Source organism: Dermacentor albipictus, chromosome 1 (genome assembly GCF_038994185.2).
Source record: "Dermacentor albipictus isolate Rhodes 1998 colony chromosome 1, USDA_Dalb.pri_finalv2, whole genome shotgun sequence".
NCBI classification, from domain to species: Eukaryota; Metazoa; Arthropoda; class Arachnida; order Ixodida; family Ixodidae; genus Dermacentor; species Dermacentor albipictus.
This window is the reverse complement of record NC_091821.1, coordinates 317,299,455-317,314,582: the sequence shown is the minus strand read 5'-3', so window position 1 is coordinate 317,314,582 and position 15,128 is coordinate 317,299,455. Positions and strand designations below refer to the sequence as shown.

Sequence of the window (15,128 nt, the reverse complement as noted above, 5' to 3'; positions counted from 1 at the left end):
TATGGAACCGTATTTCATAACAATCTATTTAGTTTTTCCTTCTTTCATCATTTGTCACAATGAGTGGCTGATTATAATGATGATGATGACGGCACGGCAGCATCTCCGCCAATGACAAATGGTAGCAAGAAAGCAAAACAAAATGCATGTTACGCAATGCAGCCCCCAACCTCATATTAACCTTACCTCCTCGAGATGTGAAAAGTAAATTGCTCAGCTTGATGGTTGGGTCGGACCCATGAAATGAGTAGCAATAAAGCCTCTAGGCCTTTAAGAACCATTTCGAGTTTTCACGTGCAATGCGCCCTTTGTACAAGGCCACCTCTGCAGGTTTCTTCCTCTCACAAGTTGTTTATGCTTACAACATGACCCAATTTTTTATAAGTTTGAGCATACAAACTCACCACAAAAGTTGATTGGTATGCACACACAAAGCAAGGAGTGCTCCTGTACCTACATAGAACACTTGCAATGCAATCCACACACCAGTGCTCAAGTTTCAAGGCTGCTTAGGTGCAGCCACCAGACAATCAATAAAGTGAAAAGGTTTCTGAACACCTCTCAGTGAACGAAGAGCTATGGAAACAATGCTCTACCATATTAAATACTTTAGGCAATGTCAGTTTGAAGTGGGTAAACAATGATGCTGACTATAGTAGACTTCGCTAGTGATCATTTCTGCATATTCAAGTCTGATAAAGATGTGCTTGACTAAGCTTACTTCACGAGTACAATTTGTGGCACCTTGCAACGAATGCTGAATGTAGCAATGTGACTGAAAACATTTAACTATGAATTTGTGACAAATTAAAGCCTCGTAAAAATTTCTCCCATAAATATCTCTATCGACACAGATGCAAAACTTCAAGGCAGCATCTGGCAATACATCAGACTCAACAAAGCAAAGACACATGCTTCATTTGTTTCCCTCTTAAACTAAGATTTCAGAGTTCTTTCATGCCTACTTTTATTTTCTGGTGAAAAAAACTAAGAGTTTGGCATGCCATCCAATGCCTGTTTGGCATTGTTTGGCAATGTTCGGCATGCCAGCCGTGACACCGCATAGCACCATTCAGTGGATTCTAGCTGTCAGTAAGAGAGTCTTATTTCAATCAGCCCCAGACAGTACAAACCTTAAAACCAAAACTGCTTCAAGTGCACTAAATGTAAAAATTTCAATTCAGTTACTGTTAACAGTGACCACACATATGCCCAACAGCTCTCCCCCTTCAGCCTTTTGATTTCTGAGAATTTTTGGCGTTGTCACCTACTGTGTACTGGAGGTTCTAAAGCGAATAGCTTTCTTTGGCTACCGTGCTGCATGGTTAGGCACCAGTGGTCAGACATCTTGCTGGAGGACAGGGACGCACATGGGCATGTGAGTTCGGAGGGGAAGAGAGTACTTGCTGATTGGTTTTTGCTGGGCTCGCCTAATGACATGCACCAGCATTCCATCAAAACTGATGTCAATCTCCTAAAAGTGGGCACTGGCGTCATACATACGAAAAAAAAGGTGCCAGAGAATTTTTGCTTAACCAACTTCTGTATACACTTTGTCATGACTAATAAAGGGGGGTTCACGATCAAGAATCATCTCGGGAAAGAATTGTTGCACGGCTTACTCAGGCACAACAAGAGGGTGTATAAAGATGCCCAAACAGGTTGTCGGAGCTAATGCGAGGAAGACAGAGCGAGTTGTGGCCTGCGGGCCGAGCCTGAGGCAAGGGGCGCTACAGGGCTTCCCTCCCCCCCTAGAGCAGAAGCCAGAGGAGCCGCCCAGTGTACGTGCCTAGATGTGACCGCCAGGAGTGATGAAGGAATCGAAGCCAGGTTGAATGGAGGGATCGCGGGCGCAAGAGAGGTGACATAGGTAGGTTTGAGTTGGTCAGCAGCCATGATGTCTTCACAACCGTTAATGCTCAGCATGACCGTCTTAGGCGTACTATGGAGTACACGGAATGGTCCATCGTAGGTTGGGGTGAGGGACACAGGTGGTCCCGCCGAACGAAGACATGGCTGCAGGAATCCAGATCCTGGCTGACAAATACAGCCAAGTGGTGCCGGTCAACGGGAATTACAGAAGCAAGGTCACGAAACATGGTGTGCAGCTTCCGGATGTAGGTGGAAGCATCATGTGCACAAGGTGGTGACAACGGCCTGAAGAATTTTCCAGGAAGGTGCAGGGGAACGCCGTAGACAAGTTCAGCCGAAGAGCAATCTAGGTCAGCCTTCAGTGCTGATTGTCAGCCTTCAGTGTTTCAGTGCCCAGAAGGATGAAGGGACGGTGGACGAGCCAGTGTGCCCTTGGCTGATAAGTGGGGAGGGCAGCCTTCAGTTGTCGAAGTCGTTCCACCACGCCATTCACAGAAGGATGGTAGGCAGTTGTATGGATGTGTCGAATGCCCAGGATGTCGGCAAGCGTGGTGAATAGGGCCGACTGAAACTGGCGGCCTCGGTCGGTGGTGACGACAGAAGGGCATCCGAAACGTGACACCCGGCCGCTCATGAAAGCTGTAGCAACTGTCTCTGCCATAACGTCTGTAATGGGAAATGCCTCTGGCCATCAGGTGAAGCGGTCTACACATGTGAGCAAGTAAGAGGCCCCACGTGATGGCAGGAGAGGGCCGGCAATGTCAAGGTGAACGTGGGAAAACCTTGCTCCTGGAGGCCGAAATTGTGAATTAGACGGGACGGTATGGAGGTGAACTTTGACATGCTGGCATTGAAGGCAGGTTCGCGCCCTGTGACGGACGTCTGAATTGATGCTAGGCCAAAGGATGCGAGTTGTGACTAGCTTCTGGGTCGCACGAATTCCAGGGTGACTCATGTTGTGCAGTTGATCAAAAATCGCACAGACGGAAAGCCAAAGGCCCGAAGATTCGAGGAACACCAGTGGATGTCTCCCACGTTATCAACGAGGAAGAAAACGAAAGCAGGCACTCAGTGAAGGAGAGGGATGTGAATGAGGAACGAAGGCGATGCAGCTCAGGGTCATTGTGCTGGGTGGCTGCTAGCTCCTCCATGTCTACTGGTGGTTCGTCCGCCAGGGCGTCGATGCGGGAGAGTGCATCAGCGGCAGCATTTTCCGGCCCATGCACATGATGGAGATCCACTGTGAACTCGGAGATAAAGTACAGTTGGCGGATCTCCCGTGCAATATAGTTGCTGTGATTCCGATGGAAGGCAAACGTAAGGGGGCTTATGGTCTGTGATGACGTGAAAGTCCTGGCCCTCCAAAAAGTGGCGAAAATGCTTAATGGCGAGGTACACTGCAAGGAGTCCTTGACCGAATGTGCTGTATTTAGCTTCAGGTGGCTTCAGTTCTTGCGAGAAAAAAGAGAGAGGCTGCCAACCAGATATGTGTTGCTCGAGAACTGTACCGACTGCCACGCTTGATGCATCGGTGACGAAACAAATTGGGGCATCAGGAACGGGGTGTATGAGCATGGTGGCATCTGCCAGCTCCTTCTTGGCAGTAGCGAAGGCAGATGTAGCTTCCTCAGTCCACTCAAGTGGTGCAGCCGGATCTTTTTGATAGCCAGTAGGTCGATCAGAGGCTTTAGAAAATTGGCACACTTCGGAAGAAAGCGGTGATGAAAGTTCAGTAATCCCAGGAATTCTCAGAGTCTTTTTAGTGAAGTCGGGGGTGGAAAGTGTTGAATTGCCTTCACTTTGCTGGCGAGAGGCCGGATACCTTGTGGAATGACAAGATGGCCTAAGAACTCGATGGTAGCGACACCAAAGAGGCACTTGTATGGATTAGTGACGAGACTGTAATCATCAAGTCGTTGGAAAAGGGTGCGCAGGTGAGCTTCATGCTCAGGGCTGGATGAGCTTGCGATGAGCAAATCATCAAGGTAGGCAAACATGAAGTTGAAACCTCGCGTGACCTCATTGATAGTGCGCTGAAAAGTCTGTGCAGCATTGCGCAATCCAAAAGGCATCCTCACATACTCAAGGAGGCCGAAAGGGGTGGTAATGGCCATCAACAGAACATCAGCAGGTTCCACAGGAATTTGATGATAAGCTTTCAGAAAGTCAATTTTAAAGAAGATCGTGCACCCAGCCAAATTCGATGTGAAGTCTTGTATGTGAGGAAGCGGATAGCGGTCTGGTAAGGTGTGGGCATTCAGAGCACGGTAATGCCCACATGGTCTCCAGTCACCACGATCTTTCTTTGGAACCATGCGGAGTGGCAATGCCCAGTTGCTCGAGGAAGGTTGCACACTGCCGAGTTCAAGCATGTGCTCAAATTCATGGTGAGTGAAGGCGAGGCGGTCTCTAGACAGTCGGCGGGGCCGAGTAAAATGGGGGATCCGGTGGTCATGATGTGGTGAGTGATCAAGTGCTTCACTGGTGACTCTTTGGTACGCTGCTTCACAAGATCGGGAAAATCAGCGAGAAATTTTGCGTACAGCAAAGCAGGTGCGAGAGCTCAAAGCCCTGTCGATGAGGCAGTGCAGAGTACACCGTTGATGGAGAGACACATGCTTATATCGATGAGGCGATGAGCATGCATGTCTACCGCAAGGATGAAGAAACTGGGGAAGTCAATGCCGAGAACAGCTTGCGAGACATCAGCGAGAATTAAAATCCAGTAACATGTACAAGACCATTGGCTGTATGTGTGGATGGCCGAGTCGTTTATCACTTGGAGTGGGCAGGTCTGTTCTTTGCGATGGCCATCTATACAAGAGGCGGGTATGACGTTAACCTTGGCTCCTGTGTTGAAAAGGAAGCGAGCGCCACTGATCTTGTCAGAAACGTAAAATAAGGGGCATGTCCTTCGACCAGTACCACTTCTTGCCGTCAGTGGCCAGTCGCAGCATTTCCTGACCAGGAGCATGGATGGGTGCACTTGTGAGCAGAGGTGCCGAATACACAGTGGTACCAGCACACAGCCGAAAACGAGCTGTCACATCACGCGTTGGATGGTTGAAACTCTGGAGAGCATGTGGGTGCCGGGGAACGACTGTAGAACCGGAACCTTGACGAAGATCGGCGTGGGAAGGGCGCAAGGTCTTCCGAGACGTCTGACCACGGTATCCAGAGAGCCCTCTATGTTTGTGAGCGTAGGGGCTGAGGCAGTAGCCAGAGGCGGAGTCGTAACAGCACTGAGGCTAATGGCCCGCAAGTAGTCCGCAACTCGGTCAGCCAGTTCAGTGAGCTTGTCTAATGGCACATCACCTGCAGCCGCGAGAACTGGGACCATGTTCTGCGGGAGGCGCTGGAGGAACAACTCACGCAGCAGCTTGTCCTATTGAAAGGCAGCGTCTCGGCCAAGAAGCTGGCACTTGCATCGAAGGAGCTGTGAAGGGCGACAGTCCCTGAGCTCCGTAGCTATGACTCGGAGCTGCTGGAGTCTGCTGTACTCATACCCTGACTTGCAGGAAATGATAGCCGCCGTCAACGTGCTGAAGGGATGGGCTGAGCCTGCCGAGGTGATAACATCTGCTAAGTCCTCGGTGACATCCGGAGGTAAGGAGGACAACAGATGTACGAACTTCGTCTGTTCACTGGTGATATGGTGGAGACGGAAGTGCGCCTCGACCTGCTCGACCTGCTCGACCTGCTCGACCTGCTCGACCTGCTCGACCTGCTCGACGTGCTCGACCAGATGTTGGGGCTGTTGGGCCAAAATCGTTGCAGGTTGATGTGTTGAAACGCGGCCACTGCAGCACAGCCAGGTCAGGTGACCTCCTGGGCATCGTCACTGGCAGGAAGAGCAGTGGAGCTAGCAGAATCCATGCCAGAGGGTTGGAGCTGCACGTTCTTTACCGGGTCGCCAAACCTGTCGGAGATAATGCAAGAAAGACCCAGCTTCAGCAGCGTTGGGTTTTGAACTGCTCTTTTTATTTTTCTATATCGCACTGCACATGCTGCGCGACCGGGACCTGACTTCCTCCTTTTTGATGGACGCTGCACGTGGAGCTAGTTGTGGCCTGCGACCCAGGCCTGAGGCAAGGGGCGCTACAAGGTAACTTGAGCATGGTATTCACTAGGTAACAGATGCAGTTGCCAAAAGCAGTGAAAAATTTTTGTGATGTGGCACAGATTCAATGTTTGCTAAGAACCATAAATGAATTTAAATCCTTGCATTTAGTGCGCTTCTAGCTTAGGATTTAAAGAACTGTACAGTAAAACATTGTTAATACGTAGTTGGCAGGGAACGTGGATCAGGTACACACTAAGCAACCTACTAATTAGCTGATAATGGCAGATAAGCGGCTAGACTTTTTGGTCAAAGAAACAGGTTAATTCTCAATCACACACGCAGACAAGTTTTATTTGCGAGCAGACAGCAAAAATCTGTTATTTTCCCTTGCCGCTATGGCGGCCTTGCAGCAACAGCGGCATTCTCAAACTCAGCAAAGCCACACGCCAGTTTCTCAATCAGGCCCCACTTTGCAAATGCCCTCATGATGGTCAATGCACTGGCCACATTGGATACAGAAGGGGCATAATCTATGTCGTCATCTATGAAGACAACATCGAAGCACTAGAAACTATAGGAACAGGAAATATGTCATGGCTACTATGTCTTGATGTCACTATCTGTGGCAACTGCAGTCCAGGAAAGGTCCATGTGGTACAATTTTGCTATCTATAGTCTGCATGCATGATATTTCGCAGATTCCACAATTGTATGGGCCAAAAAATGAAGTAAATACTACGCATTAACCAAATGGTATGCATTAAGTGACTACGGCGGTCAGCCAATACACTAGTTTCAATGGCGACAAGGCAGGGGATTCATCACGACTATATTTAAACTGGAATTACTTATTAAGTGGGTACGTATTAACGAGGTTTTACTGAACTATTTGTGATCATCAACTGAACCCCCACTTTTTCAGCTGTCTACAGAACTGACAGCTGTCTACAGAACTACAGTAAAATACTTTACAAAGCTTGCATCACTATGCATGCATGTGAGCCTCCTCCAACCAACAGATACAGCCCTCTGAATGATGCTGCATGATGTCATGCCTACTTTGGGCAGAGTACCAAAAACTCTTGTATAACTTTTGCGAGCTGAAAAGAAGTTATCAAATGACCCTGCATATGCCTACAAAATGACATCCATGTTATGTATTGCCTGCTTGACGTCAGAACATACAAGTCCGTTCAAGGGCTCAACACATCTGGATCACTCCTAATCTTTAAACATGCACAATGGCCTGACAACTGTGAGCTAAAATGGACAATCTAAAAATCTCACAGCTGATCTATCCCAATGAGTAAATTGCTACATCATGAATTTTTTCATTTTTTTTTTCACTGTGGGATGATAAAGGCCTTAGTGGAGTAAATACTCTTGGTTTCACGTAACAAGGTCATCATAGACAATCACACTCATATGACATGACCTACCTCACTGGAATTCAGCACGGTTTCACAGCAAGATGAATGCAAACAGGTTTGACATACAGAAAGATAGGAAGTTTCAGGAAAATGGCTGTTCTGAAGATTCCTCAAGTCTTAGGTGAGCGCCTGGTGAGAGAGTTCTGAAGCCGGTAAAGCAGTGTTGTCTTGGGGATGCCAAAGCGCCTTGCAGCAGCTGTCATAGGCACACCTTCCGCGAAGACAGCACTCAATGCCCGCTGCATCTGCTCCTCTGTCCAGCCAGAGTTGCGACCACCTCTCGCAGGAAATAAGGAATGAGGAGTCCCTGCAGGAGGACCAAAGCAGTATTGAAAAGTAAACTACTATGCTCAAAGTTCAAGGTATCAAATAGATGTAAATGCTCATCATTATTAGCCTAGTTTATTGCACTAAAGATAAAGGCTTCTCCTAATAACTCCAGATGGCCCTGCTCTACATCAACGGAACACACCTTTGCCTGCAAATTTCTTTATTTCATCGTTCCATCTTATCCTCTGCTGACCTCGACGCTACTTTACATCCCTTGGCATCAACTACTACTAACAGCCCACCAGTTCTCTGCGCTACACACACAATCTTCCCAGTTGTTCTTGCTCTTCATCTAGACTAGAATGTCATCAGAAGGTATGGCTTCAAAGAATCAGCCGGCCTTATTTCAACCCAACGCAATGGTCCTGGCTCTGCGAGGTAAGCGAGCTATTCTTTGCTCATCACTAATTTCATAATTTGTCCCTTGCTATATGCGACATCGTTAGTATTTTCGCTCTCCTAAAGGTCGCATGTTCATGCTGCATTTATTTGCAACTTTCGTACCCGGCTTCAGTCAAGTTGTCTTCAAACGCACATGCTTTTTGTCGACTCAGTAATACATTCCATGGCATTGCCTTTGTTTGGCCTGAATGTATGCGAACAGCACCTTTTGAGTATATACAGCACCTTTGGTACATAGACAAAAACGGGAGCTTACCTGCGGAAAAGCGAACTTACGGAGGCGACTTTGCTCACTCAGAAGGAAATGAACTCGACAGTCAGCTTGGCATCAACTACTAATAGACCACCAGTTCTCTGTGCTACACACAACATGACCTTTCCGGTTGTTTTTGCTCTTCATCTAGACTAGAATGTCATCTACCCATGCTAGTTCTCTAAACTTTACTGCCATCTTGCTATCTCTTAATATGGCATTTATCATTCCACTACCTTTTTCTGTAACTCCCACTCCACTACCTTTTTCTGTAACTCCATTGACAAAACTTTCAAAACATGTGTTCTTCGGAACTTACAATGTCAGCTTGAGTGCCTGGACACCACAAATTAAAAACAGTCATAAGGAAAAGCTTGAGAAAGTAAAAAATAAAACAAATCTTAGAGGATTCTAAGTTGTGCCATGAAGTTACTTACATTTTGATCATGCAAAGTGAACAAAAAAAAAGAAAAATGAAATGGGATCCTATCACAGCATCAAACAATGATGGGAAAGTAAGGTTTGTCACTATCCGCCGGATTCGTGAACAAGGGCGGACTCGAGGCACCCTCCGTTAGTCGGACGCTCCGCAGCATGGTGGTGACAAACGATGACTGACTGTGAGCGGCTGTGCTCGTTGGTGTTTATTGCGGTGCAGTGACCAATGTTGCCTACCGAGCCTGGCGGGCCAACGAAGATAATGCCCGAGGAGGCGTCACATGCTTGTTACGCCCCCTTACCCCCAGTTTGTTTGTAGTGTAATGAAGAAGAGCATAAGGACAAGGCCAGCCAGATCGTCTGTTCCATGCCTGCAGTGCAAACAGTGGGCCAGCTGGATTGCCAGTGTTTAGCACGGGTGTGAGCCATTCGGGCAACCAGCTGTTCCTGCTCTGTGTTACCTGCCTTCTCGATTACGAACCGACGCTACCATCTGAAATGGTCAATACATGCCATTACAATTGGTGGAGGTGCAGGGTATTCAAGGACACCTACACCCTGGAACTCCGGTCTCGGACTCTGCCTCCCGTCATGCCCAATTCCCCCAGCCGATGTCGCCGCCACCTTCTGTTGCCTGCTCTGGCGCTGTACCACAATGCCATCCAGCGGTTTTCAGCGGTACGGATGAGCAGGACATCAATGACTGGTTGTCTACCTACGAACGGGTGAGCTTGCACAATCGATGGGATGATACCACCAAGTTAAATGCCGTCATCTTCTACCTTGCGGGAGTGGCTCACCTGTGGTTTAAAAATCACGAAGCCGACTTTCAGTCCAGGTCCGCGTTCAAGACCAGTTTCGCTGAAGTTTTCGGTCGCCCCGCCGTCCACAAGTTGCGCGCCGAGCAGCAGTTATGAGAGCAAGCGCAACAACCCGGTGAAACATTCACATGTTATATCGAAGAGGTTCTCGACCTATGCAAACGTGTGATGCTTCTATGCCCGAAAATGACAAATTGAAGCACATCTTTAAGGGCATCGCTGATGACATTTTCCAAATGTTGATCGCCAAGAGTCCATGCACCGTAGCAGAGCTCATAAACTTGTGCCAAAGCTACGACGAGTTGAGGAGGCAGCGCGATTTGACCAGGCGTCCCTCAGTGGCTGACGAGGCCCTCTCTTCCATGACAGTCTTCTCTGATCACTCCCCCTGCTCACACAAATCCAAGCTTTTGTGCGGGAGAAAGCTGCACGTCAGCTTTCTCTACTACCCTTCACTGAGCTACCCCAACAGCAGCTGCTGCCACAACAGCCTCCTAAACAGCTCACCCCCACGCTCCGGCGGGTTATTGAAGACCAAGTTGCTGAGGCTCTACCAATGCAGCAACAGCAGTGCCCTGTCGCCGTGCCACTTGCTTACGCATCCGTCGCCGCACAGCCTCCTCGTCAACCACTCGTTGTGCTACATCCACGGCCGCTACCACCCGTTCATCATCCCGTTCATTGACATGCTCCTGCCTTTGCTAATCCTTGGCGCATGCAAGACAACAGGCCCATATGTTATGCCTGCGGTATTCCCGGCCATGTTGCACAACTCTTCCACCGCCGCATGCTGCCCTCTGATGGGTTGTGCAGTCGCCTCCCTACGCCGACGTGCAACCTTCTCCCGCCACTTATTTTAGTTGGCAGTCGAACAGGCCACCAGCCGAGCGCCCGGTCCTTACACATCGTTCACCTTCCCCGCATCACCGCTCGTTGTCCCCCATGCGTCGGCGCCCTTCAGCTATGCAAGAGGAAAACTAAGCACCGCAGTTCAGGAGGCAGGAACTGCGTCGCCATCAATCTGTACAAGTCCTCCATTGTCGCCTTTGAACGTTGTCAACCTTACTGTTGACAGCGTCCCTACCATTGCGCTAATTGATACTGGAGCAGCCGTGTCTGTCCTAAACTAACGCCTCTCTCGCGCTTTAGGAAAAGTTACGACGCCACTTTCTGGGTTTTCTCTTCGCACAGCAAGCGCCCAGCCCGTTCAGCCTTCAGCAGCATGCACAGCTAGAGTTGTTATTCAGGGCGTTCTCTATATTGTGGAGTTTGTGGTTCTGCAGTCCTGCTCTCACTACGTGATACTTGGGTGGGACTTTCTTTCGTGGAATAATGCCGTCATCAATTGTGCACGTGCTGAAGCCGAATTATCATCTCTGTGTGACGTGCCCCTCGTCGGCGCCACTTCTCTTCCCGCTAAGCTAGTCCTTCGGGAAGACATCGCCATACTGCCGTACTCGTCTGCCGCTGTTCCCGTCTTCTGTGGCGTTGTCTCTGAAGGCGCTGTCCTCTTCACTCCTTTGGAACTCTTCATAACCCGCAACAATGTTCTCCTCCCTTTCGCCACGCTTGACATTTCAGCCAGTTTCAGCTCCATCATTGTCTGCAATCCGCCTCCTACAGCCCTGAAGGCTCTTTGCGGCAAAGCACTTTGATGAGATGTTTATAACTGACATGCCGGATGCTTCATATGCAGAGCTCACTGACTTCTTTGCACTTTCGACTACTGCTTTGCCATCACCTGACTTATTCACACCTTTCATTGCCGATGACCTTATTTCCGAGCAATGCTTCTAGCTTCTTCACCTGCTTGCCCAGTTCCGTTCTTCTTTTGATGTCGCTCAGCCTACTCTAGGTCGCACGTCAATCGTCAGCCACCACATCTACACTGGCTCCAACACACCATTGTGGCAGCACCCGTACCGCGTCTCTGCCAAGGAGCATCAGGTGATCAGTGAGCACGTGGACGACATGCTTCAGCGCGGCGTCATTCGACCTTCCAATATCCCATGGGCATCACCGGTAGTTCTCGTCACAAAAAAAGATGGTTCCATTCGCTTCTGCGTCGATTATGGCCGTCTTAATAAGATAACGAAAAAGATGTCTACCCTCTACTGCGCATTGACGATGCTCTGGACAGCTTGCAAGGTGCTGAATTCTTCTCTTCATTGGATTTACGCTCGGGCTACTGGCAGGTCCCGATGTCAGCAGTTGATCGCCCTAAAGCTGCATGCATTACTCCAGATAGTTTATACGAATTTAATGTCATGCCATTTGGCCTATGCAATGCGCCTGCTACGTTTGAACGAATAATGGACAATATCTTGCGCGGCCTAAAATGGAGCATGTGTTTATGCTACCTCGACGACATCGTTGTGTTCACCCCTGATTTCAGCACGCATCTTCTTCGCCTTAGGCAAGCGTTGATGTCCTTGACCAACGCAGGCCTGCAACTGAACCTGAAAATGTACCAGTTCACCACGCGCAAGCTCATGATTCTAGGTCATGTCGTATCACAAGACGGCATTTGCCCCCACCCATCAAAGCTTCGCGCTGTGGCAGAGTTTCCTAAACCTAAGACACTCAAAGAACTCCGTGCCTTCATCAGCCTCTGTTCTTATTTCAGACGCTTTGCTCGTAATTTTGCCTTGGTTATATCACCTCTCACATAACCCTTAAGTGGCGCGAACGACCTATCCTCCTGGTCTCCTGCATGCGACACCGCGTTCGTGACCTTACGCCATCTCCTGAAATCTCCGCCTATACTGCTACACTATGACCCCACCGCCCTAACTGAAGTGCATACCGATGCCAGTGGTATTGGCCTTGGCTCTGTCCTTGCTCAGCGGAAACCTGGATACTCCGAGTACGTCATTGCTTTGGCCAGTCGTACGCCAACCAAAGCGGACCGCAAGTACAGAGTCACAGAAAAAGAATGCCTGGCTGTCGTTTGGGCACACGGGAAGTTTCGCCCTTATTTATACGGCAGGTCTTTCAACGTGGTTACTGACCACCACGCCCTTTGTTGGCTATCCTCTTTAAAAGACCCGTCCGGACGCCTTGCCCGCTGGGCTCTGCGCATTAAAAAATACAACATACACGTCATCTACCGCTCAGGTCGCAAGCACACTGACGCTGACACTCTGTCCCGCTCTCCACTGCCAGCAGACACGTCTTCCCTCTCCACCATTGAGGTGGTATCCTCGGTCAACATCGACACCTTTGCATCAAAACAACGCAAGGATCCTTGGGTGGCCTCTTTTTTGGATCTCCTTTCTGGCTCGGCTGCATTTCCCATCTCCCGCTCCCTGCATCGCCAGGCTGCCCATTTTGCTGTCTGGGATAGCCTCTTGTATCAACGCAACTGCCTGCCCGATGGTCGCAAGTGGCTCCTGGTTATCCCTAAGACTTTGCGTTCCAACATGTGCGCGTCTTTTCATACTGACCCACAATGTACACACGCAGGCATTTTGAAGATGTATGAGCGCCTGCAGCAACGTTACTACTGGCGAGGAATGTTTACTTTTGTCCAAAAGTTTGTCCGCTCATGCTCTCAATGCCAATGCCGCAAATCTCCACCTCATCCGGCCCATGGTTTATTACAGCTGCTTCCCTGTCCTGCTTGTGCCTTCGACCATGTGGGAATTGACCTGTACAGCCCGCTGCCGCTAATACTCGCTGGCAAACGATGGATTATTGTTGCAGTTGATCACATTACAGGCTATGCTGAAACCGCTGCTCTACCTGCAGCGGCCGCCAGTGATGTTGCATCATTTCTGCACCATCGTTTCATTCTTCGTCATGGCCCACCTCGGGAGCTGCTGAGTGATAGAGGCCGTGTGTTTCTGTCGCAGGTGGTTGAAGCTCTGCTTGCTCAATGTCGCATAGTTCACCAGACCACCACGGCGTACCATCCTCAAACTACAGCTTATGGAGTGTTTCAATCGCACCCTCGGTGATATGCTCGCCATGTACGTTTCATCGGAGCATACAAACTGGGACATTATCTTCCCATTTGTCACGTACGCATATAATATGGCTACACAAAGTACTACAAGATTTTCTCCATACTTTCTTCTCTAAGGTCGCGATCCTTCCCATACCATCGATACGGGTTTGCCTTATGCACCAGACATGTCAGAGTGTGCTCCCGTTTCAGCCGTCACCTGATATGCCGAAGAATGCCGTCAATTAGCCCGTAAGTTCACCTATGCCGACCAGCAACGACAAAAAGCCAATCGTGATGGCAACGCTACAAATCCGTACTTTGCTCCCGGCACACTTGTCTTGTTGTCCGTGCCTTCTACCACGCCTGGACTATTGACAAAACTTCTCTCACAGTATGATGGACCATACTGCATCGTCAAATGCACTTCTCTGGTCAACTATGTCATACAGCCGCTTACACCGACATCCGACAAGTGCCGCCGTGGACGGGATGTTGTTCATGTTCACCGCCTGAAACAATTCTATGACCCGCTCGTCTCCACGTCGTAAGTCGCCAGGATGGCTCCACTTTTGCACTGGGGGTAATTGCAATGAAGAAGAAGAGCACAAGGACAAGGCCAGCCAGATCGTCTGTTCCATACCTGTAGTGCAACCAGTGGGCCAGATGGATCGCCAGTGCTTAGCACGGGTGTGAGCCGTTCGGGCAATCAGCTGTTCCTGCTCTGCGTCACCTGTCTTCTCGGTTACGAACACACGCTACCATCTGAACTGGTCAATACACTCCATTACAGTAGACCACAAACGTTCCAGTTCAAAGTATGAGGCTCTGCCTCTGCCCTAGCTGGGACGACGGTGCCTGCTACCTAGGCGTGTAACAGTCTGGTGGCATCCGCCATCGAGTACTCCGCCATCGAGTACTCCGCCTAGGCACCGGTGTCCATGGGCCAGGCGTGGCAAAGCAGGACGCTGCCTGAGCCAGCCTCGCTCCGTCCAGAAGGTCCGCAGTTGTCGGTCTTGTGAGTGGTGCCAGACTTGACACCAGCCCAACAGGCGCCGCACCACTGGCAACGCTTGCCGCCTCCGAGGTGGGCGGTGCTCCGCTGGAAGCGACTGGTGTTGCCACTAGTCCTCCTGCGGGCAGTTGAGGACGCTGGCCAGGTCCCGAGGCGATGCCTGACATGGTCGGTGTGTCTGTGTCACGTGGCTCCATCTGGCATGCGGACGAGCAGCGATGAGGCGCTGGCAAGAGACACCACCTGTCCAGTCGACCAGGGTGGGCCAGGACGAAAGTTCCTGGCGAAAACTGGAGCTCCCGACTCCGGCAAAGGCCCAGGACGGCACCCTCGGTCAGCAGCGAGCTTCTGCTTTAGCTGCTTCAGGAGCACTGTGGATCAGAGGTCCAGATGCAAGACGTCCAAGGGTGTCTTGACCATCCGACCCAGCAGGAGCTCACAGGGGGCATGGCCAGTGATATTGTGTGGCGTGGTCCTCTACTGAAACAGTATCCGGGCAATCTGCGTCCAGAAATCCCCAGTCTGGCTCTTCTTGAGCTTGTCCTTGGTGGTTTGCAC

General features: G+C 49.9%; 1 protein-coding gene across 2 annotated transcripts in view; it reads right to left on the bottom strand.

Moving 5' to 3' along the window:
- The window catches only part of LOC135904106 (longitudinals lacking protein, isoforms H/M/V-like), a 55,802-nt gene continuing 40,674 nt past the window's right edge, over positions 1-15,128 (bottom strand). The window contains exons 7-8 of one of the 2 annotated variants that reach the window (XR_011511299.1): positions 5,615-7,672; positions 1-5,569 (exon numbers count right to left, since the gene is read on the bottom strand). Coding sequence is in view for 1 of the 2 variants with exons in the window: in XM_065434730.2 (XP_065290802.2) it covers positions 7,476-7,672 (197 nt within the window). In the remaining variant the exon portion in view is untranslated. Of the gene's footprint in view, positions 7,673-15,128 lie in introns of both variants that reach the window. The other variant, XM_065434730.2, reaches the window with a different exon arrangement.